A 26,693-nucleotide genomic window follows, 5' to 3' on the forward strand; every position below is an offset into this window, starting at 1 on the left:
AATCGTGTTTTTGAGCCGACTCTTTGAGAGGAACTGTTCGAAAGAAACGATTCCTCTAAACGAGTCGAACTTCCCATAACCAGCGCTCGCACGGTCCCGTGTAGCGCGAAGAGCTCGTTTCTCCTCCCACGCGCCTGGAACGTCTGTACGTTTTCACGCATGCGCAACAGGATTTATGTCAAGGCACAAAAGTGGCGCTCTATCGTCTCCAGCTCTACTCCGGTAAGAATTTCTCTGGCGTTTTGATGCTGAACTGCGCGTAATTGGCCAAAGTTTTCACAACTATGTCCGCGGAGGAGCTAGAGCTGAGGAAACCATCGGGGTCACCTGTGTTTGTACGAAAGGGTAATTTAACGTGCAATTTTACCCCGCCTGAGATTTCCCCCCTCCGCCGTGGCAGGGTGCTATTGCCTATGCTCTCGCGCATTGTTTCGCTCGCTCTCTAATGGCGGACATGAGGCAGTGCTACCCGCTGACTGAAGGGGGCAAGTGATTTACCAATTAGTAAATATCGCTTGCTTTTGTAGCTGAATACTAGATGTGCTTGTAGCCCCTAGTTAAATGGACAAGCTTGGAATATGCAGTTAAATTTTTGTGGCTAGTCACCTACAGGCGTTATAGTTGATGTTTCCTAACAGTGTAGCGCCCCCACTGGGCAGCACATGTATTGCCTTTTGATTGCCGGGGGTAAACGCTCTTGGGTAACTTCAATTAAACCTTCACTCAAGTGTAATACCAGCAAGAAAACTCAGTTCTCGTAGAGATCCAGAAGGGAGTCATAAGTATAAGCAAAAACAGACGTATTTTCTGTATTAATGTGTTAAAAGTGTGTTCTATGCCTGATAGCAAGATTCGAAATTGGTCGCGGTGTTCTATATGTGTTATTCAAAAAATGCTTGACGTTACGCATCTAACGTTATTCGAATACATGAAATTCAAATGAATTTTCCCTCCAGTTTTCTCGCGGGGATTATTTGCCGATAACTACTTCTGACTATTTTTTTTTCACTACAATAACAATGGCGCAGTCTCGGAGGCTCTCCTCCCTCCAGTTCGCCGCTAATCCAATGGCTGCATGCGCCAGAGAGGCCAGGGGTGGGAGCACAAGCGACACATGGGCCGGGGGTTTTGCGTGAAAAGGGGCGGCTGGGTTAGATTGAGAGGCTCCTCCCGCCCGGGGGTCTCGCCTAGCAAGTTTGCGGCCCCGTTGGCCTTTGAGTTTCCTGAATATGATGAAAGCCTATGAAGCACAGCGTGCTGACGTCGTTATACGGTTGCCTTGACAGCGCCCGGATCGCGGTCGTGTGTGTGTGAGAGAGAATACGGTGGGAACGGAGTCAAGGGCACGGCCCAGGGGTGAATGGTAGGAATAGTCCCCAAAATGACTTGATTATGTTGATAATTGACACAATTGGTGCAAGAGAAGTGCAGCTTTATGGGGCCATGCAACTGTGATGCGTTTTAGTGGAGACCTTTGGAAAAGAGTTGCGTTGTTGCTCAGAATGCAGACTTGGCACGGGCATGGCGCATATGCATGTGATTATATCTCGTCTGAGAGGTGGATCAGTAACACTGCATATGCTTTCCTCTCTCAAGCATCCTGATCATGATATCAGCCTGCAAGGAAAGCCCACAGAATCAAAATGCTAACATGTTTGTCAAATATATCTGAGCAGTGTTTTTGTATGTGCTGCTTGGCGTTGCCTCCATAAGGAGTCTGTGCCGGCATTGCATCAACATTAGGATCTCAGATGAAATGAGCCATTCAGTGTCAAAGCCTGGGAATGGAGGGAGATACACGCCAAGCTCTGCATTGCAGTCCAGATGTATTAAAGTTCAACCAAAAGTCTTTACAACGGATGGATTGTCATAGCAGATACAGTTTTTCAAATGCAGTTGTGGCACATTGTTTTTTGTGTTCTACTGTGCGTTATGGAGACTAAACTGTTGCAATCTACATTTGTCATCTCTTTCTTCAGAGACCAAAAGATTCAATGCCAGTTTGTTTCTTTTTATATTTTTTTGTTTGTAGTTTAAAAGACATGTTGATTGACATTGATTTCATTTTTATCTGACAACAAAAAAAGTCAAATGGTGTTTGTTGTGCTCTGTATGAAAAGCCTAAACAGGGCATGTGTTAATGATTTGAGAGTTACTGTTCATTTACTGGCCTGTGCATCATTTTGGTTGCTTAGTGATGATCATTTTATGATGATATCATGGATACTTGGTGACTCGAGTTCATAATCTGACGTTTTAAAAACTATTAATAATACTGTTAATAATGATAATAATGTGATGTTCCAAATCTTTTTCACTGTCTTGCATTTCAGAATTTAAAGTTCCAAATCATTTTTACTTTCTTGTTTTTACGTAATTTGAAGTTCCAAATCTTGTCCACTTTCTCGCATTTTGGAATATAAAACTCCAAATCTATAGTTCCAAATCATTTTACTCTGTTTTTCATAAATTGGAGTTCTAGAGTTCCAAATGATTTTCACTTTATTGCATTTCAGAATTTGAAGTTCCACATTGTTTTCACATTTTAACATTTAGAACTTCACCACTTATTTTTAGACATTTTTTCTTGTAATGTGATCTGTCATTATTAAAATGAGACTGACTTGTTAAATTTGTCTGTAAATTCGTCTGTAGCCTGATTGGTCATATTTTGTTAATCAGTTTGGGATCTTTATGAAGTAAAGGGATTATTAATCAGCAAGGCATTTTTTTTTATTATTTTTTTTTTGTTCATCATCCATGGCTCTTTTTTGCCTCCTCAGGTAATTGTTGAACTCATTGTGTTTGTGTCAACAGGTGGTTGCCTAAGCGATGGATGGAGATTTGGAAGCCAGGGAAGATGTTGAGGAGGCAGGTACAGTCACAGGGGAGGAGGAGGAGGGGGAAGGACATATGGAAACCACACCCAGAACAGAGCAGACTCCATCTGCAGAAGAGCCACAGACAGCACCCGACCTGCCCAAGGCCTCCGAAGACAATGATGATGATGTAGTATTGGTGGAAGAGCCTCCTGCTCACTCTCAGGGGAGAGTCCAGCCCCCCAGTCCCACACCTGCAGAGACCCTCGCTGCTGCCAAAGACTGTACAGAGTCAGCTACCACGGCAACAGCTTCCTCCAAGGTGCCCAGTCCTCCCGCCTCTGCAGCTACCACCGACACAGCCGCATCCACAACGGCCAAAATCCAGAGCGAGCCAATCGTTATCGACGACGAGGAGGATTCGGAGCTCAAGGGGGCTGCCTCTTCCTCGCTGCTGCCCCCTGAGGCCGAGGATGTCCTGAGCAGCACGGAGCCTGACTCTGAAATCAAAATTGCTAGCGTTACCACGCTGGGAACGGACTCTTCAGCAGTTGCCATGGCAAATTCAACAGCAACGCCACTGGTGCTGTGCGCTCAAGAGGATATAAACCTCATGATCACGAATGTGACATCACTGAAAGGCGAGGGCGGTCCAGCTGCCACCCCGTTGGATGGTTTGGAGGGTGCTGAGAATGGTCTGCACATCAGCAGTTCGTTCAGCCTGAACCCAGAGGCCCAACAGAACCAGGGTACAGCCACCAGACCTTCACCCACTTTCAACCCAGGACGCATCGGTGCTGCGAGCCAGCCTGTGCAGAATGGAGAAACGGGGACACACCAAAGATCTGGTAATTCATCCTCATGTATCTGCTTTGTCATCCTTTTGTGTATACATGTACACACAACTTGCATTGACTTGCTTCTGTAGTACTAGGGCCCTATGAAATCCATTTTATCTTTCCCCAAATAAAATTTTTTCTGTTTTAATTTTTCTGCATTTAATTTTTTTCATTAGAATTTTTCTAAACTCTGTTTTAATGGTTAAATTAATAAAAATCATGAAACTTACTATATTAAACAATTCATTTAAGACGCTATGGAATATGTTTTATTATTCTGCTAAATAAATTCTGGTAAATATTTCTTTCTGGTAAATATTCCTTTAAAAATAATGTTTTAATAATAATTTTATTAGTAGTAGTAGTAGTAGTACTATCATGACATTAAGTAATATTTCTCTCTAGTTTCTTCAATTTAAACCGAACTTTTATTTTGACAGGTTGCTGTGAAGAGCTTTAGTGTAGTAAAGGCAAATTTACGACAGTCGGCATTACACAGTAAATTCCATTATGACTGGATTCTGTGATTCCATCCACGTTTTTCGCATTGCTGAAATCACAGGGCCATAGTACAGACAAACATATCAGCAAACTAGTCGCTTTGAATCAGAATATATAATTTATGTGAATTGTCTAGAATAGATCCGAAGAGTTTTTTTTTTGGTCTGGGTGCAGAGATCTTGATTCCAAGCTCATAGACAGGAGTGTGTTCGACCAAAGTCCCTTTCTTGGTTCGACTTGAAGCAGCATTACATGGACCGATCATTTTAACGATCAAAGCACTACGAGAGCTACAGAGAGCAGATGGTTCTGCATGCTTTTGAATCGCTTTTGTGGTCCGATCGGTCTGCGCGCTGCTGCTTCAAATCGAACACCTCATCTCACAGCCGGTCTGTTTTGACTGCACACTTACGCTCACATCCACATGTAAACATATCGTCGGCATGGATGTTCTTTATTGCGAGTTAAACAGACACAAAGTTCGCAATTTGTAATACAATATTGACTGTTTTTGCTCAAGTTCGCTGACAAAGTTTAAATCAAAGCCACCGAGCAACACAGCGGCGTTTCGATACTGAATGAATCCACTGTTTTGAACGAATCAAGTGAGTCAATGATTCAGTAACCCATTCATAAAGAGTAGTAGTCATTTGCTTCGTTTTTGAATGAATCAGCTATTTGAATGAATGACTAATGACTCGATCATCAAAACATTTACTGTCATCTACTGGTGGTTTGGTTTCATATTTAAAAGTATTGAATTTTTCCCAACATCTTTAACTTGTACAAAAAAAAATAAAAAAAAAATTAAACAAAAAAAATTATTCATTCAAAATAAATTTTTTGTAAAATGCATTTATGGCACCTCAGTTGTAAATGCATTTATGGCACCTCAGCTTCATTAAACAGTATGTGTAAATGCATCTAATGCCACTTCAGGTGCAGCTTCTGTTTCCTCTGCAGTGAAAAGATGGAGGATGCGCATTCTAATGTGAACATTAAAATTTGCAAAGATAAATTACTCCACTGCTCACAAAGAGAAGTATTGAACACCGATGACAACAGAGTTGCACTGTCCAAAAATTTTGTTGTATAAAGGTGCTTTTTTTTTACTTGAAGCATGTGTCTTTTTCCTTTATTTTGTTGTCAGATTGCCCCAGAATATTAAAGTTGCATGTTAAATTGCCCCTAGACCCCCCTACAAGGGTCATATTCCAAACTATGACACCTTTTTGACCTCTTGTGAGTTTGCAGGTATGGACAAAACAATACCATATCTGTATTAGAGGTTTCAGTTTCCAAAATCAGTGCACCATTATCCATAATGCATGTAGTGCAAAGATGATGAGTTTAGTAGGAAACAGTAGGAAAGATGGTACACTGACAGACTTCTGGCTCTGCATCTGTGGTTTTTGTTGTTTAAAATCACTATGTTAAAGAAGCAGTGACAGATCTTTTCTTTTGTATTGTGTAAACAGTGTAACTTCATTGAATAAGGAAAAATATGGGACAGGTACTTGGTCCTATACGTCAGTTGTTGATTGATTTTTGAGATGGGTGTTACATTTAAAAGTGGATGCAGATGAGCACAAGCTTGTAGGCATGGGTTTAAGAATGCTAAATGATTGGAGAAGTCCTTCATACATGATCAGAAGAGAAGTCTGTCGTTTTCAAAGGAAGGTCCAGTTATGACATTTTGATTAAACATTCAGGTCAGAAAACAAAACAAAAAAAGAAATGAAACGTACACTGATGAATTAATAGATGAAATCTGTAATATGCATTTAGAAAATAGAAAATCCATTCATGTGCTTATTTTACAGTAGTTTATGGTTGTATTGTTTGTTACCAAGATTCACAAACCAGAAGGTTTTGCGGTAGTCTTGTCATAACATGAGATTTAAATCCTTTTTTGCTTCTTTAGATTCATGGATCTCCCAGTCGGCCTCTTTTCCCCGTAACCAGAAGCAGCCTGGAGTGGACTCGCCATCTCCTGCAGCTCCTCTGCCCAAACCACCCTGCCAGTCGTCTTCAGGATCCCAGCAGCCGCAGCGCACCATGAAAGTCACATGCGCCAACTGTAAGAAGCCTTTGAAGAAAGGCCAGACTGCGTACCAACGCAAGGGCTCGTCCCACCTGTTCTGTTCGACATCCTGCCTATCTGCCTTCTCCCACAAGCCTGCTCCCAAGAAGAGCTGCACCATGTGCAAGAAGTACGACTTTTAAAATGAGTTTGAGAGTGTAATCTCATGTCTGAAAGTCCCAACTTAACCACTCTTGTTTGTACAAACTCAATAGTTTGACTTTTTTTTTTTTTTTTTTTCCTCCATTTAAACATTCTCTCTTTTGTGTTTCATTTTTCTCCCAATCAGAGACATTACCAATATGAAAGGAGGCACCATAGTGGCCCAGGTGGACTCCAGTGAATCATTTCAGGAGTTCTGTAGCACAGGCTGCTTGGCAGCTTATGAAAACAAACAGAATCCTCAAAAGAACCAGCTCAAAACAAAGTGCACCGTCTGTGGAAAGCTCACTGAGGTAAGAGAATTTACATTCTGCTATACTTTTGATTTTTGAATCTCTCATACAGTCATAATAACCAGCTGCAAACATTACTATGTTTGCAAATTATTTCCTTTGATTTTGTCAAACATTTGTTTGACTTACAGATATCTTCTATAAGAAATATTGTTTAGCCTGGTTTAGATTTATAAGGTTTTAAGCAGATTGCCAATTCAGGAATCCAATATACAGGTCCTTCTCAAAAAATTAGCATATTGTGAAAAAGTTCATTATTTTCCATAATGTAATGATAAAAATTAAACTTTCATATATTTTAGATTCATTGCACACCAACTGAAATATTTCAGGTCTTTTATTGTTTTAATACTGATGATTTTGGCATACAGCTCATGAAAAACCCAAAATTCCTATCTCAAAAAATTAGCATATCATGAAAAGGTTCTCTAAACGAGCTATTAACCTAATCATCTGAATCAACTAATTAACTCTAAACACCTGCAAAAGATTCCTGAGGCTTTTAAAAAACTCCCAGCCTGGTTCATTACTCAAAACCGCAATCATGGGTAAGACTGCCGACCTGACTGCTGTCCAGAAGGCCATCATTGACACCCTCAAGCGAGAGGGTAAGACACAGAAAGAAATTTCTGAACGAATAGGCTGTTCCCAGAGTGCTGTATCAAGGCACCTCAGTGGGAAGTCTGTGGGAAGGAAAAAAGTGTGGCAAAAAACGCTGCACAACGAGAAGAGGTGACCGGACCCTGAGGAAGATTGTGGAGAAGGACCGATTCCAGACCTCGGGGGACCTGCGGAAGCAGTGGACTGAGTCTGGAGTAGAAACATCCAGAGCCACCGTGCACAGGCGTGTGCTTTTTGAACCAGAAACAGCGACAGAAGCGCCTGACCTGGGCTACAGAGAAGCAGCACTGGACTGTTGCTCAGTGGTCCAAAGTACTTTTTTCGGATGGAAAGCAAATTTTGCATGTCATTCGGAAATCAAGGTGCCAGAGTCTGGAGGAAGACTGGGGAGAAGGAAATGCCAAAATGCCTGAAGTCCAGTGTCAAGTACCCACAGTCAGTGATGGTCTGGGGTGCCATGTCAGCTGCTGGTGTTGGTCCACTGTGTTTTATCAAGGGCAGGGTCAATGCAGCTAGCTATCAGGAGATTTTGGAGCACTTCATGCTTCCATCTGCTGAAAAGCTTTATGGAGATGAAGATTTCGTTTTTTCAGCATGACCTGGCACCTGCTCACAGTGCCAAAACCACTGGTAAATGGTTTACTGACCATGGTATTACTGTGCTCAATTGGCCTGCCAACTCTCCTGACCTGAACCCCATAGAGAATCTGTGGGATATTGTGAAGAGAAAGTTGAGAGACACAAGACCCAACACTCTGGATGAGCTTAAGGCCGCTATCAAAGCATCCTGGGCCTCCATAACACCTCAGCAGTGCCACAGGCTGATTGCCTCCATGCCACGCCGCATTGAAGCAGTCATTTCTGCAAAAGGATTCCCGACCAAGTATTGAGTGCATAACTGAACATAATTATTTGAAGGTTGACTTTTTTTGTATTAAAAACACTTTACTTTTATTGGTCGGATGAAATATGCTAATTTTTTGAGATAGGAATTTTGGGTTTTCATGAGCTGTATGCCAAAATCATCAGTATTAAAACAATAAAAGACCTGAAATATTTCAGTTGGTGTGCAATGAATCTAAAATATATGAAAGTTTAATTTTTATCATTACATTATGGAAAATAATGAACTTTTTCACAATATGCTAATTTTTTGAGAAGGACCTGTATATATATTCATTCTACTTTCAAATGTTGGGGTCAGTAATATTTTTTTAAGAAATTAAAGTAAATTGATGGTGAGAAAGGTACATTTTTAATATTATAAAGATTTTTATTTAACTTTCTTTAAATCCAGCAACTGTTTTCACCATTGATGATAATAATATGTTTTTTGAGCTCCAAATCAGCATATTAGAGTAATTCCTTAAAGATCTTGTGTCACTAAAGACTGGAGTAATGGTTCTGAAAACTGTTTGAATGTATTTAGTGTGTCTAATGAAGTAATGGTTGTTGTAGTTGGCAGTAAATGAACATTTGTCTATTTCCTAAATGCATGTTACAGATTATTGTAAACAATTTGTCTGTGTTTAAATTAATTTTTTTTTTTTAAAGTGTTTTGACCCTGTAATGTTTAATGTAAATGTAATGACTGGACCTCCGTTTGAAAATGACAGATCATTTAGGCCACTTAAACCCCACTCTTACAATCCAGAACACCTGCAACACCCACATCTCCAAAGAACAACCAAGTGTTTGTGCACCCCTTTATTTTTTTTATAATAGTAATATGCCTGTACACTGTAAATTACCAATCCTACTAAGAAAGCTTTGATCATTAATAATTAATTTTGTTACATGGTGTTCGCCCAGTAGGCCAAACTAGTAAGAGCTGCACCGATGATGGCTGAAAGGCAGTCATTGTGAACTGGGTGATAATGGTGAATTAATGAATTCTATGGGGAAGGCTCACTTAAATATTTTCTATGTGAATATTAAATAACTGTGACTAGTGTGACATGATAGAGCTGGATTATTCCCATTAAAGTCAGCTAGGTTGTATACGCTGCAAATGATACAATCTGCTTTACCCTGATGGTATTATGTAGATAAATTAGTTGTTTAGATTTTCCTAAACATTAAAGCATTAAAGCTTGTTCGCCTAAATAATTTTTGCTCACAGTAGAGCACTTGACTCTTGCCTTTGGATATGCTTCCATTGAGGAAGGATGCTCAGAATCAGTGCACACATTCAGTGCATCTGTAATACGAGTTCATTGCACCTGGATGAAAAACCCAAGTACTGTCATTTTCACCCACTTTTCATTGTTGTCCATTGTAGAATATCATTTTCGAGCACTATCAGCCCCCAGCCTTGTAACCATGGTTACTGCCATCATTGACTGTATTTGTGGTGTATCCATGCTGATCAACTTGGGAACAGCAGCGAACATTACACCAATTTAGTAGTCAGTGTGTTGTTTTTAGTACGTTATACTAATCTATTACTTTTGTATGCGCATTGAATACAATGCATTTTTTGATGTAAGTCTTTCTGTATCTTCTCCAGATTCGACATGAGGTGAGCTTTAAGAACGTGACCCACAAGATCTGCAGTGACGCGTGCTTTAATCGTTACCGTATGGCTAACGGGCTCATCATGAACTGCTGCGAACAGTGTGGGAACTACCTGCCTAGTCGTGCAACAGCGAACCACTTTTTACTCATCGACGGTCAGCAGAAACGCTTTTGCTGTCAAAATTGCATCAGGGACTATAAACAGGTCAGTGTTTGTGTTTAGTTCACATCCCACAGTGATGTCTGTTAGCACACTTTAGTAGTAAAAATCCAATTACTACAATAATCAAAAAAAAAACCTTTAATAATAATGTTACAAGATAAAAAATGTCAAACAAAATTAGAAGGATTACTATCATTATATTTGAGTGCAAAATAAAATTTAAATAATGTAATTATAGTTTTTTTTTTACAGTACAACTGTAATATTAATATTTATAGCTATCCAAATTTCTTCAGCTTTGTACTCAAATGCACGTTGTGAGCGAGCTAAACTCGGAGCAGAGATGCGTTTGTGTGGAGCCGCTCTGAGACACCGGCTCATGAGCTGCACACATGTAAATGAACACAGTGGAGCGATTCACTCTGGAAAACGCAGCATCTATTTAATTTAATCCCAGGCTTTGTGATTTGATAATTGCACTAAGCCATTTCACCATTTCAATTTTATTTTGATTAATCGTACAGCTCTAGCTTTGATGTTTTTAGTGATTACTCTAAATTATTATTATTTTTTTTACCACAGACTCATGGGAAGATAGTGCAGTGTAGTGGCTGTAAGGTGATGTGCAGATCATTTGATGCCACTCAGTGTATTGGGTCAAATGGAGCCATGGAGTCTTACTGCACCACAGCCTGTATGACCAAGAACAAATTCGCAGCTGCTGCACAGAGTGAGTAGATAATCACAACCCAGAGCTGATGCTGTCACTCTCACTCCATGGGTGCCATACGGCCTACTTTTGTGTTCTCCTAATGCCTACGTTTGATGTGGTTTCATAACACATGTTGAATATGCAAAATGTTGTCCTTATTTGTTCTGCAGTACATATAATGTACACAATGTCGATATTAGCTCCTTTCACAGGCAGGCAATTTGATTCCTGCTTTAAGATTTGTACCTATTACAAACGCTGAGTCAGAGATTTGAGGTCAGGAGAACTGAGTATCTGTTATAAATGTCAGTTCATGTTTGATCTTGTTTGTATTTGTAGATTCTGAGCCCTCGTGCCACTTCTGTAAGAGAAATGCATTACCTCAGTACCAGGCAGCTCTACCTGAAGGGAAGGTTTTGAGCTTCTGCAGTTCACAATGTGTCACCAAGTTCCAGGTACTTCAGTTGCCTTTAAAGCTCATGTTATATCTGAAATTTCTGTAGAACCTTGAGTAGAAGAACACAAGCTAGTAAATGCATCATTAAATCTTAGGAATGTCTAAGTACAAAATGGTAATGTTCTGCTGGTGGCTTTATTATCTAAATGTCCCCTGCAGAATGCCACTATCCAAACATCAGCCAATGGGCAATTTCCTGCTTCAGCTTCTGAGAACATCCAGCTGAAATGTAACTACTGTCGTGGTTCCTTCAACCTGAAGCCAGAGATTCTGGAGTGGGAGGTGAGATCTCGCACAGATATTTCAAGTAGCCCATTTTGTTTTTGGTTTTGTAAACCTTTAAAGGAGTGTTTCCCTCCAAATTAATTCAAAATCGCCTTACAGATCATTTAACAACATGGGATCACCATAAAAGTGCAGACTTGAAAGATCTGGATACAAAGGACACAACAGTCCTTTATCAAAGCACTATTAAAGTAGTCCAAGCAAATGTTGATGTTGATTGATATTATGTTGTAATTAAATTTTTTGGAAGAAATGTTCTTTTAAGGATTTGAGTAACCTAAGATTGAAGTGTGATTATATCTGATCCCTGCAGGATAAGGTGTATCAGTTCTGCAGTAAGACCTGTTGTGAGGACTACAAGAAGCTCCACTGCATAGTGACGTTCTGCGAATACTGTCAGGAAGAGAAGACTCTGCATGAGACTGTGAAGTTTTCGGGTGTGAAGAGGCCCTTTTGTAGTGAAGGTCATTATTCTGTTCTGAATTTCTGTCGGAGTTTAACAGTACATCGTCCTGTGATGAAATCTACTGCTGTTCACATCATGACATGTTGTGATTTTATCTTTAGGGTCTGAGGACATTGTTCTAGTGAATTTGACATGTTTGATATATTAAACTTTACTACATGAGTGATATTTCAGGCAGGGTTTTTTATTTTTATTTTTTATTTTTTTTTTTCGCTCTGCAGGTTGTAAGTTATTGTTCAAGCAGGATTTCGCCAGGCGTCTGGGCCTGAAGTGTGTCACTTGCAACTACTGCACCCAGATGTGTAAGAAATCTCTCACCAAACAAATAGATGGAGTCAGCAGGGACTTCTGCAGTGAGACATGTGCTAACAAATTTCACGACTGGTACTACAAGGTACACTGATCTTCTTGTCTAATTTGATCATTCATAACTTTGGGATCATGTGATCAAGCCCTGGTGGTGCTGCTTCTTCACATACCGCAGGGGACTGACATTTTATTAAGCTGACAAAAATTGCCCTCTCTAGATTAAAATACACACATTAAATGTATGTCTATTATGAGGGATTAACATTTATGTTATCATACATCCTGCATATTTTGAACTATTTCTTGTTATATTATTGGTTTTAATCATCTGTGCTGCAGTACTTTATCCATGAAATTTCTGTGCCGTGTCCACTAGGCGGCGCGCTGCGACTGCTGTAAGGTACAGGGGACCCTGATGGAGTCTGTGCAGTGGCGTGCAGAGATGAAGCATTTCTGTGACCAGCAGTGTCTTTTGCGCTTCTATTGCCAACAGAACGAGCCCAACATGGCCACACAGAAAGGCCCAGAAAACACAGCTTTAGGTACAATTTAAAAACCCCTGCAAATGTGCATGTCTGAATCATGCTGTCATGTTTGAAATGAAATCCTTTGGTCCATTTACAGGGATTGGAGGAGCAACCCAAGCATCTAAGATGGTGAGGGTGCTGTCAGTTTTGACTAAATCATTTTTAAACGCAAGAAGCTACAAATTGGCATGTTGCATAGTTGTTTCGATTGACTCTAGTACGTTCTTATTGTGACTGTTGCAGTCGTTTACTCAGGGGCCTGTATCGTATGCTGGGGGAGGGATCCTGAAGGATGTGAAAAATAAAGCTGTGCTCTGTAAGCCCCTTACTATGACCAAGGCCACCTACTGCAAACCCCACATGCAGAGCAAACTACTGCAGACAGGTGAGCACCTTTTGCTCTTTGACGATAAAACTGCACAACTTTTTCTGGAAAAGGAGGTTTATGTACTTCTGTCTTTGCTTCTCCTCAGATGAGGCAGGTGTGGAGGGCTCAGGAAAGGAATATGTTCCTGTTCCAGTCCCTGTTCCCGTTTACGTCCCAGTTCCCATGAACCTCTATGCTCAGGCCACGCCCACTCCTATTGCAATACCTGTACCGGTAAGAGCTCCCTCACAGAATCAAAGTGTCACATTGTTTGTAATTGCAATATTTTTAGGTACATGTACATGTAGTTTCAGTAAGGTTATTTCAGTCAGGTTTCTCTTTCAGTTGAAAATACTTTATTAATTTTTTTTATTTGTTTAAATTAAATTGATAATGTATGAAACAAATGTTTTATTATAACTTGTATTGCATTTAGTCTCTTTTTTTATAAATATTAATTTAATTGATGTATTTTATTATTCCTTTATCTATTTATTTTATGTTACTCAAACATGAGAATGATCTGAAAATACATAATGGCAACATGCCTTACCTCATAGAAATGACCCTCATTGCCTCTGTGTTTTGGTACTTTCAGGTGCCTGTGCCAGTGTTTCTACCAACCACGCTGCAGAACGCTGAGCAGATTGTGAAGACCATCAGTGAGCTCAAAGCCAAAGTCCCATCTGACCCTCTGGAAGCTGATCTAATAGCGATGGCTGAAGTGATTGCACAAGAAGATGAGAAACCCAAATGCTCAAGTAAGAACATGTTAGGAGCTGTCTACCTTTGACAGACTGAAGCAGGACTCTACTTGTGTTTGTAACATCACTGCCTTCACTTCCGCAATTAGCTGCTGTAGATTGTCATTTCTCAGCTTTGTGACACTCTCTAGTGTCAATTTTACACTTCTACCCTCAAAAGCCTGTCTTTCCCCTCCATTCATATTGTAACATTTTGAAATGATACAACATTTCTAAATCCGAAAACCTCCTCTATTTTTCTAGACATCAAATGTGAAAAGATCAGTAGAGAAGTAAAGATGGAAAGTGTAAAACATGAAAATGGCAGTGGCAGCTCAGAAGAGGAGGAAGAAGACAAGTATGAACCAGATTTGGACCTGGAGAAGGACCTGCCCCTTGGTACAGTAGTGTTAAAGGAACTTGCATGTTATTGCAAAAGATTAATGACCTTTTTATAATATTTTGCCTTTTGCAATCTTGACAATGCCTACATTAAATAGTAAAAGTATATTTCTCTGTTAAACTCTCTGAATATATAATCACTGTTTCCAAGCATCATAATTATACATAGTAAAGAAGTGTTGTTCTGGTCTGTTTCAGCATCAGAGCCCATCCTGGTTGAGAGTCTGGATACAGACACACTCTTCTCATTGCCTCCAGTCCTGTCTGAGGAGAAGGAGAAGACGCCTCGGCCCAGAACCAGGAGGAGGGTAATGAACACATCTACCCTTATATCACTGCATCCAGTGCTGTCCTGTGATTAGAAATCCATTTGCTGTTCACATGCTGATGTGTCGTGATTGTTGAAGTTCTATATGAGGCTTGTGCTCACAGAGGGTGATTGTTAACAATGACTGTGTGTATGCTGATGTTTCGGACATACTGTTGCTGCAGGGCCAGAAGAGGCGGGCAATAGAGGAAGAGTCTTCATCCTCATTATCCTCATCACCAACATCAGCAGCAGACACCTCTTTCTCCTTGAACACCAGATACGGCTTAAATGCATGGAGGAGATGGGCCACATCTGAAGCCTCACCGTCCAGCCAGTCCAAAGGAAAGGAGAGGAAACAAGGTGTTAATGATCTTCTTACTAACTTAAATTATTTCATTCAGTTTGATTTGTAAATTGTAATGCCAGATGGACCCAGGGACATTTTCAAGCTTTGGATGGTTTGTTGAGAGACTTTTGTTTGGTTTGAATGTGCACAATGATTATAACTTCACTGCTGTTCACATTCTGAAACAGTTTTGTTGATCACTTTGAGTTATGAGGGCACTTTTTTCCAGACTTTTGTAAAAACAGGCTTTATATTGCAACAAAATTTATTCTTTGGGATAAACCCCTTGAGATGCATCATCTTGTTTTCAAGGGGGTCCTTTATATCATGTTTGTGTAAACAAGCATTTTAAAAATCCTCAAGATAATCTTAAATGTTTCTGTATGCTGTACTGATGATGTTGTTTAAGGTGGGTGTTTTGTGTATGTGTGTCTGTTGAACAGTTAGTCTCCTGTCCCTGAGCCCAGCCGAGCTGAATCAGTCTTTATCTCACTTTGTCAAAGAGGTGCATCGGCCCAATGGGGAGCGCTATACTCCAGACAGCCTCCTTTACCTCTGTCTCGGCATCCAGAAGGTGAGACTGTCTGAAGCCATTATGCACATGATAGTTGTCCATTAAAGCTGTAAATGAGGATCCTTAGAGAGCAGAGCCTTGTGATAAAAAAAAGTGTGAGTGGAGATTAAAATGTTGCACTTTAGTAAACCTCTGCATTTAAAATAAATGAATGCTTTGCTTATGAAAACCCAAAATACATCCATAAAAATTCATATTTGCAGGCTTTTCTCCAGAGTAGGACTATACAGTTAATTGAAATTCAGAATTTTGGTATGGCCTTTGAATCTTTCATATATATTTATATTTTTTAGTTTTTTGAAATAGACTTACTTAGACTTACATCCTCCCATGGCGTTCGGCGCATTGGACAACAAGTGATCTCCATTATGCTCGGTCGGCTGTGGTGTTTGCGGCTTCGTCCCAAGAGAGGTTGACGCCTCTTAAGTCCATAATGATTGTCCTTCACCACGTGTCCTTGCTTCTTTCTTCCTGGCTGCAGGTTCCAAAGCATGGCCATTCGCTGTTGGAGAAGGTTCCAGCAAACCGCATTCAACGCTCGACCACAATTTATGCTAATGGGCAGGTTGATGTCCGGCAATGCACTTCCACGTTATTCACCTGATCTCGATATGTGATTTTCAGGATGCACCTAAGGCATCGTTGTTGGAACGTATTAAGATGGCAGATTGTTTTGGCCATCATTTTCCGAGTTTCGCTGGCATAGGTAGCCGTTAGAATGATGATGGAGTTGAGCAGCCGTACTTTGGTCTCGAGGGCGATGGTGTTCATGCGCCAAAGTGGTTGGAGACCATTTCCAATATGGTAGACAGGTACTTGTCCGCGGGCCTATCCAATGCGCATGATTTTGGTTTTTGAGCCACTGATTCGGAGCCCGATCTTTGCTGACTCCCGCTCCAAGACTTGGGCAATCTTCCAGAGGGTCTTACGGTGAACACTGTCGAAGGTCTTAGTAAAGTCGATGAAATTTATCAACAGCTGCTGTTGATACTCTAGACTGCTCGATAATTGTTCGCAGGACAAATATTTGTTCACCGCAGGACCGTCCAGGGTGGAATCCGGCTTGCTCTTCGAGGAGCCAAGCATCAACGGTCTGGTGCAGACGTTGTAGGAAAACCAGGCAGAGCACTTTTCCAGGCACGGACAGCATGGTGATTCCTCGCCAGTTGCAATATGAGAGGTTGCCCTTTATTTTCGGAGGTGGACGATGACCCCCCTTCGCCACGCGTCGGCGACTGTGGCTTGCGCCCATCAGGCGTTCAGTAAACGTGGGAGTTCCCTGGCTGTGTCTTGGAACCGATGTTTGCACCACGGAAAGCTCTGACATCTAAAAGTGACGATCGCCATCGCCCCGTGAAACAAATCTAGTCGATTTCGTTAAACGTACGTCCATCTGGCAACCGCCACGTGCATCTGTGGATCATTGGGTGAGCGAAGTAGGTGTTGAAATAGTACAAAAATAAAATACTAAAAAGTACAATCTATCATTTTAAATACCAAACTGTACTACTAAAACTATATTAAATTTAAGAATTACAGCATTACAGTGTACAGTATAATTTATATTCATTTTGAGGTTTGCTAAAATGTACAAATTACATGTAATTTATTAAAAGTATTAAATTAGTATTTTTAGTAAAAATTTAGTAAGTGTTAGAAGATAAAGAATATAAATGTAAAAAAAGGGAAAAAAGAATGTTAAATGTCCAAAGTTGTCCAATGCCGATAACTTAAAAAAAGCTTATATGTGTGATTTAAAATGTGTACAAGTGGTGCACAACTGCACATATGCAGTCAAAATAAAAAATAAATAAGTTCAGACTGCTCATTTGCGTACCAACATGGCTGATAGCTGTTAATGGACAATCACCATTTTAGATCGACAAACTGTAATACTTTATAAGATTTCCATTCGAACTGAAAGCATAAATCTAGGCTATGCACTACTGGTTACAGAGCACAACACAAAACTGTGACATTTCATTCACTGACGCACTTCGCCAAAATAAAATTTCGCTGATTTTAGGTTTGAAAATGATAAAAATTCATAAAAAAAATCAACAAGTAAAAAAAGAAGAAAAATGGGAATGTAAATATTAGCATTGTGAATTTAAGTGTACTATAAAAAAATTGCATTTTTATTTTGAAATATAATAGTATTTTCACAACATTTTTTTTTAAATAAAACTAACTAAACAAATAAAGTAAAACTATTATAACTGTTAATTATTTTATTTTTATTGTTTCATTTGATGAGTCACACTGTGCAGTGTGAGCACCAAACCAAATTTCCAGGTGCTCTCATAAGAACCAGACAAGAAAATTATGTGCACCCCTGCTACTATGGTACCAATATATTGAGCATCCCAGCATCTTACTCCAGTTCAACACTAAAGTTCCCACCAATTGAAAAGGAGAACTAGAAAGACCATGATTAATTACTTAAGCTGTATTTAAAACTAAACTCTGATGCAAACTAGGTCTTCGCTTGAGCTCTCCTGGTCTAAGCAGTATCCAGTGATTACATCATTTGCTGTTCACATCCTGAAACATGCTGTTGATGCTTATTGGAGACTGACCAGTCACCTGTTATTAGAAGCATTTGTCTTGCAATCAAGGTGTTGTATTGTTTGTGTTCTAATATTTTGTTTTGTAGCATTTACAAGATAAAGGAAGGACGGATGACCTCTTTGGTGACCCGCAGTACCACATGTTTGGCGAAGAACTGAACAAGCTCCTCAAAGACTGGCAACCCAGTGTCCTTCCTGATGGTAAAAGCACTAATATGTTTAAAAGTGTAAAGAGATTATTGTAATCTGACTGACGTTTTGAAATGTCCAGTGATTATAACTTGCTGTTCACATTCTGAAGTGCTGTTGACACAATCCAACTATGAGGACATTTCACATAAATTATCTTTAAGCACGATTTTGAATGTTGTCTAGTTTTGTTGCAGATTCTAATAAATATCAGTTTGTAACTGTGAGTGGTTTTCTGTTGAGGTTCTCGGTGGGGCCGTGTTGAAGAGCAGCATCTGTGGAGCAGTGGGCAGATTGGGGAGCAGACGCCCTCTGTCCTGCTGAGATCTCTTCTTTATCTCAACACCAAATACTTTGGTCTTCGCACCACTGAACAGCACTTACGTCTCTCGTTTGGAAATGTCTACGGCCCAAGCAGTTCCAAACCGCACAGCCACGAGACCACCGTCTGTATACGCATCCCCTCCATCTCACAGGAGCAGCACGGTGTGTTCATCTGAAGCATTATACAAAGCGTAATTCAGACATTATTCATTAGTATTGCTATTATTCTGCAACCTATTTTTATTGTTGTGCTTTTGTGTATAGTAATACATTTCTGTTTGAGCTGTTTTGTCTGTTCTGTACTCAATGATGAACCTAGTCTCTTCTTCCATAGAGCAATCAGCGAGTAAGAGGAGGCGTAAAGACGACTGTGACTCAAACTTTGAGGCGGACAGTGGTTCAGGAGGATCTGTTCACTGTCCTGTTAAGAAACATGAGTGCAGACTGTATGAGCTTTACCTTTCGAAGTGGTGAGTAATATATAAAATTTCTTGTTTGTCATGCATTTGAAGAACTTCATGTAAAAGAGGTTTGCCGACCCCCCGACCAAGCAACATCACTATGTTGGTGGGAAAGCGCAACCCAAGACCATGATTAGCTAATTCAAACTGTTCTGAACTAAGAAGTGTCCAATGATTATAACATTTGCTGTTCACATCCTGAAACATGGTGTTGACACTTGTACTATGAGGACACATAAAACTGACTGTAAAGAGCTGTGCCTGTAATAATATTTCATAATTTTACTGTTTTCACTGCATTTTTTAAGATACCTTTCAAAGCATAAAAAAACAATTTTACTGACCCGAAACGTTTCAGCAGTCGTGTATATCTAATTATTATGCAGTGGAGAGCATAATTGTTTTATAGTAGGGCTGTGTGATATGACGATTTTTGATCGTGGACGATAAAAATGTCTCCACGATCTGCTTTTGAAGAAATATCAAAGTATCGTGCTACAGCGCACATTCAGTCAGTTACAGTTCTGGTGCCTCCGGCTTGCATTAATTACTCACATGTTGTCCCACACCTGTATTCATTTCTTTCTTGTGCTGAACACAAAAGAAGATATTTTGAAGAATGTGGGTAACCAAACAGTTGCCGGTCCACATTGAATTTGATAGGAGGAACAAAATATTATGGAATTTACTGTGGACCAGCAACTGTTTGGTTTTCCACATTCCTTAAAATAGCATTTATTTTCAGCAGAAGAAAGAAGCTCATTCAGGTTTAAAACAACTTTTGAGTGAGTAAAAGATGGTATAAAAATAAAACACTATGACAAAATTGACAGACAGATGACAGAATTTTTATTTATGGTGAACTGTTCCTTTTAAAGTAAAAAAAAAAAAAAAACACAAAGAGAAAAATCACTCACTTTTCTTGACTGAAGAACTTTTAATACAGTTGCTTTAGGTATCAGTCTATATGTGACCCTGGACCACAAAACCAGTCTTAAGTGTCTTTTTTCTGAAATTGAGATTTATACATCAATATATACCTGAATAACTAAGCTTTCCTTTGATGTATGGTTTGTTATGATAGAACAATATTTGGCTAATATACAATTATTTGAAAATCTGGAATCTGAGGATGCAAAAATATCTAAATACTGAGAAAATTGCCTTTGAAGATGTCCAAATGAATTCTTAGCAATGCATATCACCAATCAAAAATTACGTTTTGATATATTTACGGTAGGAAATTTACAAAATATCTTCATGGAACATGATCTTTACTTAATATCCTAATGATTTTTCACAAAAAAAAAAAAACAAAAATTTACACACACAAAATTTTTTTTTTTGTTTGGTTTTTTTTTTTGGCTATTGCTACAAATATACCCCATCGACTAAAGACTGGTTTTGTGGTCCAGGGTCACATATAATGTTTTATTTTTATATTTGGTCATTCAATTTCTTGAATGGTCCTGCTAAATACACATATTGTACCTGAAAATAAAGCACTGTTTGTTTTGTTTGTATATTATGTGTAGTTGTATTGTTTATCTTTGTTCTTATTTTTTAATAACAAAGATAATGGAATGACAAAGATTTTTATCTTCACCCACTTTGGCCTAAATATTTGCCATTCCTATTTATTTAGTTATTTTATTTTGTTACCTTAAAAGGCTTTGTCATTATAATAGTTTGGAAATTAGTTTGGCTGTAATGCTCAGACGACTTGCAAAATAGTAAAACCAACATAAAGAATCGTGATAAAATCGTGATATTTCTTAAAAAAAAAAAAAATTGTGTATTTAATTGATCTTATCCATAGATATTGTATATTTAATTGTTGCCCAGTTGCTCATTTTGCATTTAAATGTGATATTGATTTTATTCAACAGTTCAACAAATATGAAGTTAATACAGAGTAAGTTATATTTTAGACACAATTTTGTCTGTTTCATCAGCGAAAATAGTTCCTAACAAAGAGACGCATTTGTGTATCTCAGAGCAACATTGCAGTGTTTCATTCATGAATGAATCTGTCTTTGAATGAATCGAGTGAGTCAATGAATCTGTGATCCATTCATAAAGACTGTCACTTGTTTCCTTTCTAAATGAATTAACCATTTAATGAATCATTTGAAATAAATGATTCAGTGAATTATTTAAGTTACCAACTTGCACCACCTGTTTGTGGGGATTTTTTTAGGGGCTGTCCACGTGTCACATCTACAAATGTGTGGAAAATGTCTGTTTGTTAAAAAATTATATATATCCTAGTTATTATAATAAATGTTATTTTACTCATCAGAATCATTACTCGTTTTAATCTCTTTTATCTGGTCTGTTCTTTGATGATGATCTGTAGTTGAAAAAGTCCAAAGTGTGCATCTGTGGTGTTTGTGATGGTCAGAGATCCAGTCTGATGATTCAGTTGCAGTCTGTCTCTGAATCTTTCATTAATACTAGTCGTTCCTGAGTCGGCTTTAATAACGTTTTTAGTTCCAAATGTCCACAGTATCAGATCACCTCTCAGTGTTTTAACATCAGGGCTTAGATTGACAGGTTCTCCAACCTTTTCTGACACTTTCTTCACTTCATGTCAAAGCAACACACAGAAAAAGAAATACAGAAAAATGTTCATTTGCATTTTCAACATTCTTTTAGATGTCATTTATTTTAAGTCAGTATCTATTTGCATTAAGTGTAAATAGAGAGAGGCTATTTATCTGTATATCCGTATATATTGTATATTTAATTGTTGCTCATCTTGCATTTAGATTGCATTTAGACATCACTCAAAGTTAATGATAAAAATGTAGTAACACTTTTAAATGTTTTAAATCTTTAGCCAGTCTCAAAATGAATATATTTTTTTTTAAACACTACATGCTGTGTTTCCTGAAATTACTTTTAAAGCTACTGATTTTATGTTGTTGTTTTTTGTGTGTGTGTGTTTTAAATAATTGTATTTTTGATATCAACCAGGTTTCTAATATCACTGAATCTCTATTTCTTTTAAATGGACCCAATGGGATCTGACGTCATCTCTCTTCCTCTCTTTTCAGCCCAGAGTCCGTGAGACAGAGGACAGATTTTTTGTACATGAAGCCAGAGGTCTCTGCTTCCTCGGACAGTCCGCTGTGGTTCAGCTCGACGCCTCTAGAGAAGAGCGTTTTGGTTAGGCTCCTGACTCGAGTGCTGCTGGTCAGAGATATCTATAAGGACAACCAGCACGAAGAGGAGGGAGTCTAGAGGCTGATGCGCTGAAGACTTGTTACTATGCTGTCATGACACCCTGTGCATCACCGACGAGCTGCTTTCCATGTCACACCCTGTCACTCTCCCTTTAAACACACTGATCCCAGTACTGCTAAGAGATGATTTCAGGATGGATATTGATATTGGTGGGATTATGCTGATTCAGATCAGTCTTCCCAAAGACCCTCACCCTGAGGAGTTGAGGTTTTCTCGAGAAACTTGACCTACAGGATGCTGCTTTCTTCTCCAGCCCCACCCCTCCCACACACACTCACACACACTCTTTTCAGTTTGTTGGAAACTTTGGTTCATGTAGCATTACTTGTGAGGCCACTGTGGTCTGAAAATATTTCTGCTAACAGTCTAGTCTGTTAGCAAACAGAAGACAGGATCTTTGGTCCTGTGAAGTACTGGATTCAAGGTGGTGTTTTATTATTATTATTTTTTTTCTTCCTGCCCAACCAAGCCTTCTAAAGATAACATTTATTTATTACTGTTGATTGACATCTGTAAAAGAGAGAGTCCAAGATTTTCTAACGGCAGGGCATGGTGTGTGTGTTGGATGCTGTGCCATGTGTGCAATTTCTCTGGCCTTCCATAAGAGCATTAAAACCTGCTGCAGCCCTGGGCCTCTTTGTGTGAGTGGTATGAGTGTATTTGTGAATGTGCGTGTCTCTCTTTCCCTCCCCTTTCTTGTAGTTTTGGAGTGGATGGAACAGAAGTTAGTGCTGCGCAGCCAATACGTTACTGGCTTTGAACCTTTAAGTGTGAAACTATTCCTCTAAACAATCAAGTATATGAAATTTGACTGAATTTCATCCACAGCTTTACGGTGATTTCACAGATAAGCAGAGACATGTTGTCAATGTTTAAACATTGTCATAGAATTTGCTCTGTAACCTTCCTGGAGTCGAGTAATTTGAAGGATGTGCATTTGCACAAAGCTCATTAAACATTATGTTCAAAACACTTAGCTTATGCAAGAGTAAAAGTGATTTATTTATAAGGTACAAGTCGGTGGGGTTTATGTTTTCATGGTTTTTACGATTATTTCCTTGACCTTTTCTACCAATAAATTACAAGCTAATTTCTTGGTCTCATAATGGTTTACCTTAAGACCCTTTTAAAAATCTGTCTTCTGTTTAATTAGGACCATCAAATGTGAATTTTCAGTTTGTCATTTTGTTTACATCCCTTGCCTTCCATTGGACTGCAAGGGTTAGAAGTGTGTAACTTGAAAGTTGCAAGTGAAGATGTTTTGTGCTTAAGCCAAGCTCATCATTAGGTGTATGGGGTTTTGAAAATTATTACACTTCAGCACCTAACTCAATCTGCATCTTATTTTTTATTTTTTATTTTTTTTGCAGTGAACATTAACAATAGCTTAAACCATGCAGCTTTAAGAAAAAGTTAATGGAGAGGTGAAAAGATCCACTAGATTAATACATAGAACAATTTATTCTACCTTTCAAAAGTTTGGATATCCTTTACATTTTAATATAACAGTAAAGTTATCAAAACGTAAAAATAAAAGAAGTAGTGCCCAAAAAGTTCTTCCAAAAAGCCACTGTAGATTACAACTCTGAATATCGCAAACTTTACAAGGTGCATCCTGCTATTTGAGAAATTTCTTTTTTACTTTTTCTGTTCCTTTTTTTTCCCTCCACAATTTATTTTAGGTTTATAAAGACATACAGACAGGGGAACAAATAACATTTCCCTCAAAAAAAAAAAAAAAAAAAGAACCCTCAGGTTGAATTTTTTTTCCCCCATATCAAAATGCTTTTTTTCTATGCCAGGACAATATACAGTAAGCTGATTATTGATTACTCTATCAAGCTGTTCAGAAGTTGATTAAAAGCCCATTCACACCAAGAACGGTAACAACAACAATAACTATTAGCATCTACACCAACGCATGGTAACATTCAGTTTACTATATATAAGATCACATTGCAGTTTTGTCTCCTGCTGCTTGAAATGCTAAAGCTCTAAAGCAGCAATGGATTCTGATTTGTTGTTACTGTTTTTATTGTTCGTCAGCTGAAAAAAATAATTCTTCTGAAAGTGATTCCAGGGATATTCCTCTTTGTCGTTATTCTTATAGATGTGGTGCGGTAAAACCCTATTCTCATAGAATTATTAATAATAATTTTTAAAGGGTTACTCCACCCCAAAATGAAAACTTTGTCATTAATTACTTACCCCCAAATCCGTAAAAGCTTACTTCATCTTCAGAACACAATTTAAGATATTTTGGATGAAAACCGGGAGGCTTGTGACTGTCCCATAGTCTGCCAAGTAAGTTACACTGTCAAGGTCCAGAAAATTATGAAAGACATTGTCAGAATAGTCCATCTATTCAGCCGTGCCACAAGGATACGTTTTCTGTGTGTATTTACGCTTTAAACTTTAGTTATCAGCCGTGGTGAAACAAGGCCTTAAAGAGGTAATTCACCTAAAAATTTAAAATCTTCGAAATTTATACAACCTTAAGAACTGTATGGCTTCCTGTTTTCTGTAAAACATAAAAGGAGATCTTTTGAATTTTGAATTTCTTCAAGAATGTTGGACTATCCTGACACAGCTGGCTCAAGCAATGGCACATGAGGGGTTTTTGAAAACCAAATTCAAAGAAGTGTGTAGTTTTTATACTAATCAGCCACAACATTAAAGCCGCCAATCTAATATCATGTAGGTTCTCCTTGTGATGCCAAAATAGCTCTGATGCATCGAGGCATGGACTCCACAAGAAACTGGTATCTGTCACCATGCCATTTGCAAGTTGCAAAGTGGCAGCTCAATGGATTGGATTTGTTGATCCAGCACATCCTCTAGATGTTCAATTTGATTGAGAGCTTGGGAATTTAGAGGCCAAATCAGCATGTTAAACTCTATCATATTCCTTAAATTGTTCCTAAACATTTTTTGCAACATGGCAGGGTGCATTATCCTGCTGAAAGAGGCCACTGCCATCAGAAAACACCATTGCTTTGTATAAAAGCATCTGCTTAATGACTAAATGTAAATAAAGGAGTGAGCATGGTCCGCAACCATCTTTGGCTAGGTGGTACATGTCAAAGTAACATCCAGGACCCAATATTTCAGCAAATTGAGCTATAGTAGCTCCTTTGTGAGGTCAGATCTGACAGGCTAGCCTTCACTCCCCACATGCCTCAGTGAGCCTTGGGCAGCCGTGACCCTGATGCCGGTTAGGTTTTTGTTAGGTACTAGTTACTGCATACCAGGAACACACCACAAGACTTGGTGTTTTGGAGATGGTCTGACGCTGTCGTGTAGCCATCACTATTTGGCCCTTGTCAAAGGCACTCAATGTAGAATGCCTCCCTAGTGAAGCCCCATTGGCCAACATTTGTTTTAATATCATATTGTCCCAGAGTTGAGCCAGGCCTGCTGTTGTGACGTAACCTTGGACTATATTTATCTAGGTCGTACTGCATGAGCTCTTTCTGCCAGACGAGTGGCATGAGCTCACTTGGTACCAATGGTTGGTATCATCTCCTCCCAAACAAACACATGGTTCACAGACCAACCCCTCGATGGACTTTATTCCAGCAGGTGTCCCATGTCAGTGTCCATGCCAGGACACGGGGAAGCACAAGGTCATTGCAGTCGATGGTCATGTGACAGGAAATGGCTTCCAGGAGGATACATGATGTCCTGTTTTCACTAAGGCTGCCAGAGTTGTGACTGACAGGCAGCTGTGTTATTATGGGCAGCACAGCACTCCCCTCTTCAGTATAAATAAGAGTTATGCTGCATGCTGATCTATTTATACGGCAGCGGAGCTACTGAGGTGTAACTGGAAGGAGGGGTTCACAAATCTGTCTAAATCTGTGTTGGTGAGCACTTCTCCTTTGCAGAGATAATCCATCCACCTCACAAGTGTGGAATATCAAGATGCTGATTAGACAGCATGATTATTGCTTAGGTGTGCCTTAGGCTGACCACAATAAAAGGCCACTCTTAAATGTGCAGTTTTATCACACAGCACAATGCTACAGATGTCGCAATTTTGAGGGAGCGTGCAATTGGCATGCTGACTGCAGGAATGTCCACCAGAGCTGTTGCCCATGAACTGAATGTTCATTTCTCTACCATAAGCCGTCTCCAAAGGTGTTTCAGAGAATCCAGCACAACACCCAACCGGCCTCACAACCGCAGACCACGTGTAACCACTCTATGCGAAGGAGATGTGTTGCACTGCATGAGGCAAATGGTGGTCACACCAGATACTGACTGGTTTTCAGACCCCCCAATACAGTAAAACTGCATATTTTAGAGTGGCCTTTTATTGTGGCCAGCCTAAGGCACACCTGTGCAGTAATCATGCTGTCTAATCAGCATCTTGATATGCCACACTTCTGAGGTGTATGGATT

The 26,693-nt window shown here is 39.2% G+C and overlaps 1 protein-coding gene across 2 annotated transcripts; it reads left to right on the forward strand.

Annotated features, from left to right (window-relative positions):
- The first annotated feature begins 66 nt into the window (after positions 1 to 66).
- Positions 67 to 23,270, forward strand: LOC109096791 (zinc finger MYM-type protein 2-like). 2 transcript variants are annotated; one of them, XM_042731343.1, is made up of 23 exons: positions 67 to 222; positions 2,818 to 3,667; positions 6,084 to 6,372; positions 6,532 to 6,697; positions 9,828 to 10,040; positions 10,581 to 10,728; positions 11,050 to 11,165; positions 11,327 to 11,449; positions 11,766 to 11,916; positions 12,140 to 12,312; positions 12,604 to 12,769; positions 12,852 to 12,883; positions 12,998 to 13,139; positions 13,228 to 13,355; positions 13,720 to 13,882; positions 14,129 to 14,263; positions 14,465 to 14,574; positions 14,759 to 14,936; positions 15,366 to 15,496; positions 18,153 to 18,267; positions 18,499 to 18,741; positions 18,914 to 19,049; positions 22,100 to 23,270. In XM_042731343.1, exons 2-23 carry the CDS (start codon positions 2,833 to 2,835, stop codon positions 22,284 to 22,286), a joined length of 4,080 nt encoding a protein of 1,359 aa, XP_042587277.1. In that variant the 5' UTR covers positions 67 to 222; positions 2,818 to 2,832; the 3' UTR covers positions 22,287 to 23,270. The 2 variants fall into 2 exon arrangements, with proteins under 2 accessions (XP_042587277.1, XP_042587278.1); XM_042731344.1 differs by having other exon boundaries at positions 13,010 to 13,139.
- Positions 23,271 to 26,693: the final 3,423 nt, after the last annotated feature.

This window comes from Cyprinus carpio, chromosome B9, assembly GCF_018340385.1.
Source record: "Cyprinus carpio isolate SPL01 chromosome B9, ASM1834038v1, whole genome shotgun sequence".
NCBI classification, from domain to species: domain Eukaryota; kingdom Metazoa; phylum Chordata; class Actinopteri; order Cypriniformes; family Cyprinidae; genus Cyprinus; species Cyprinus carpio.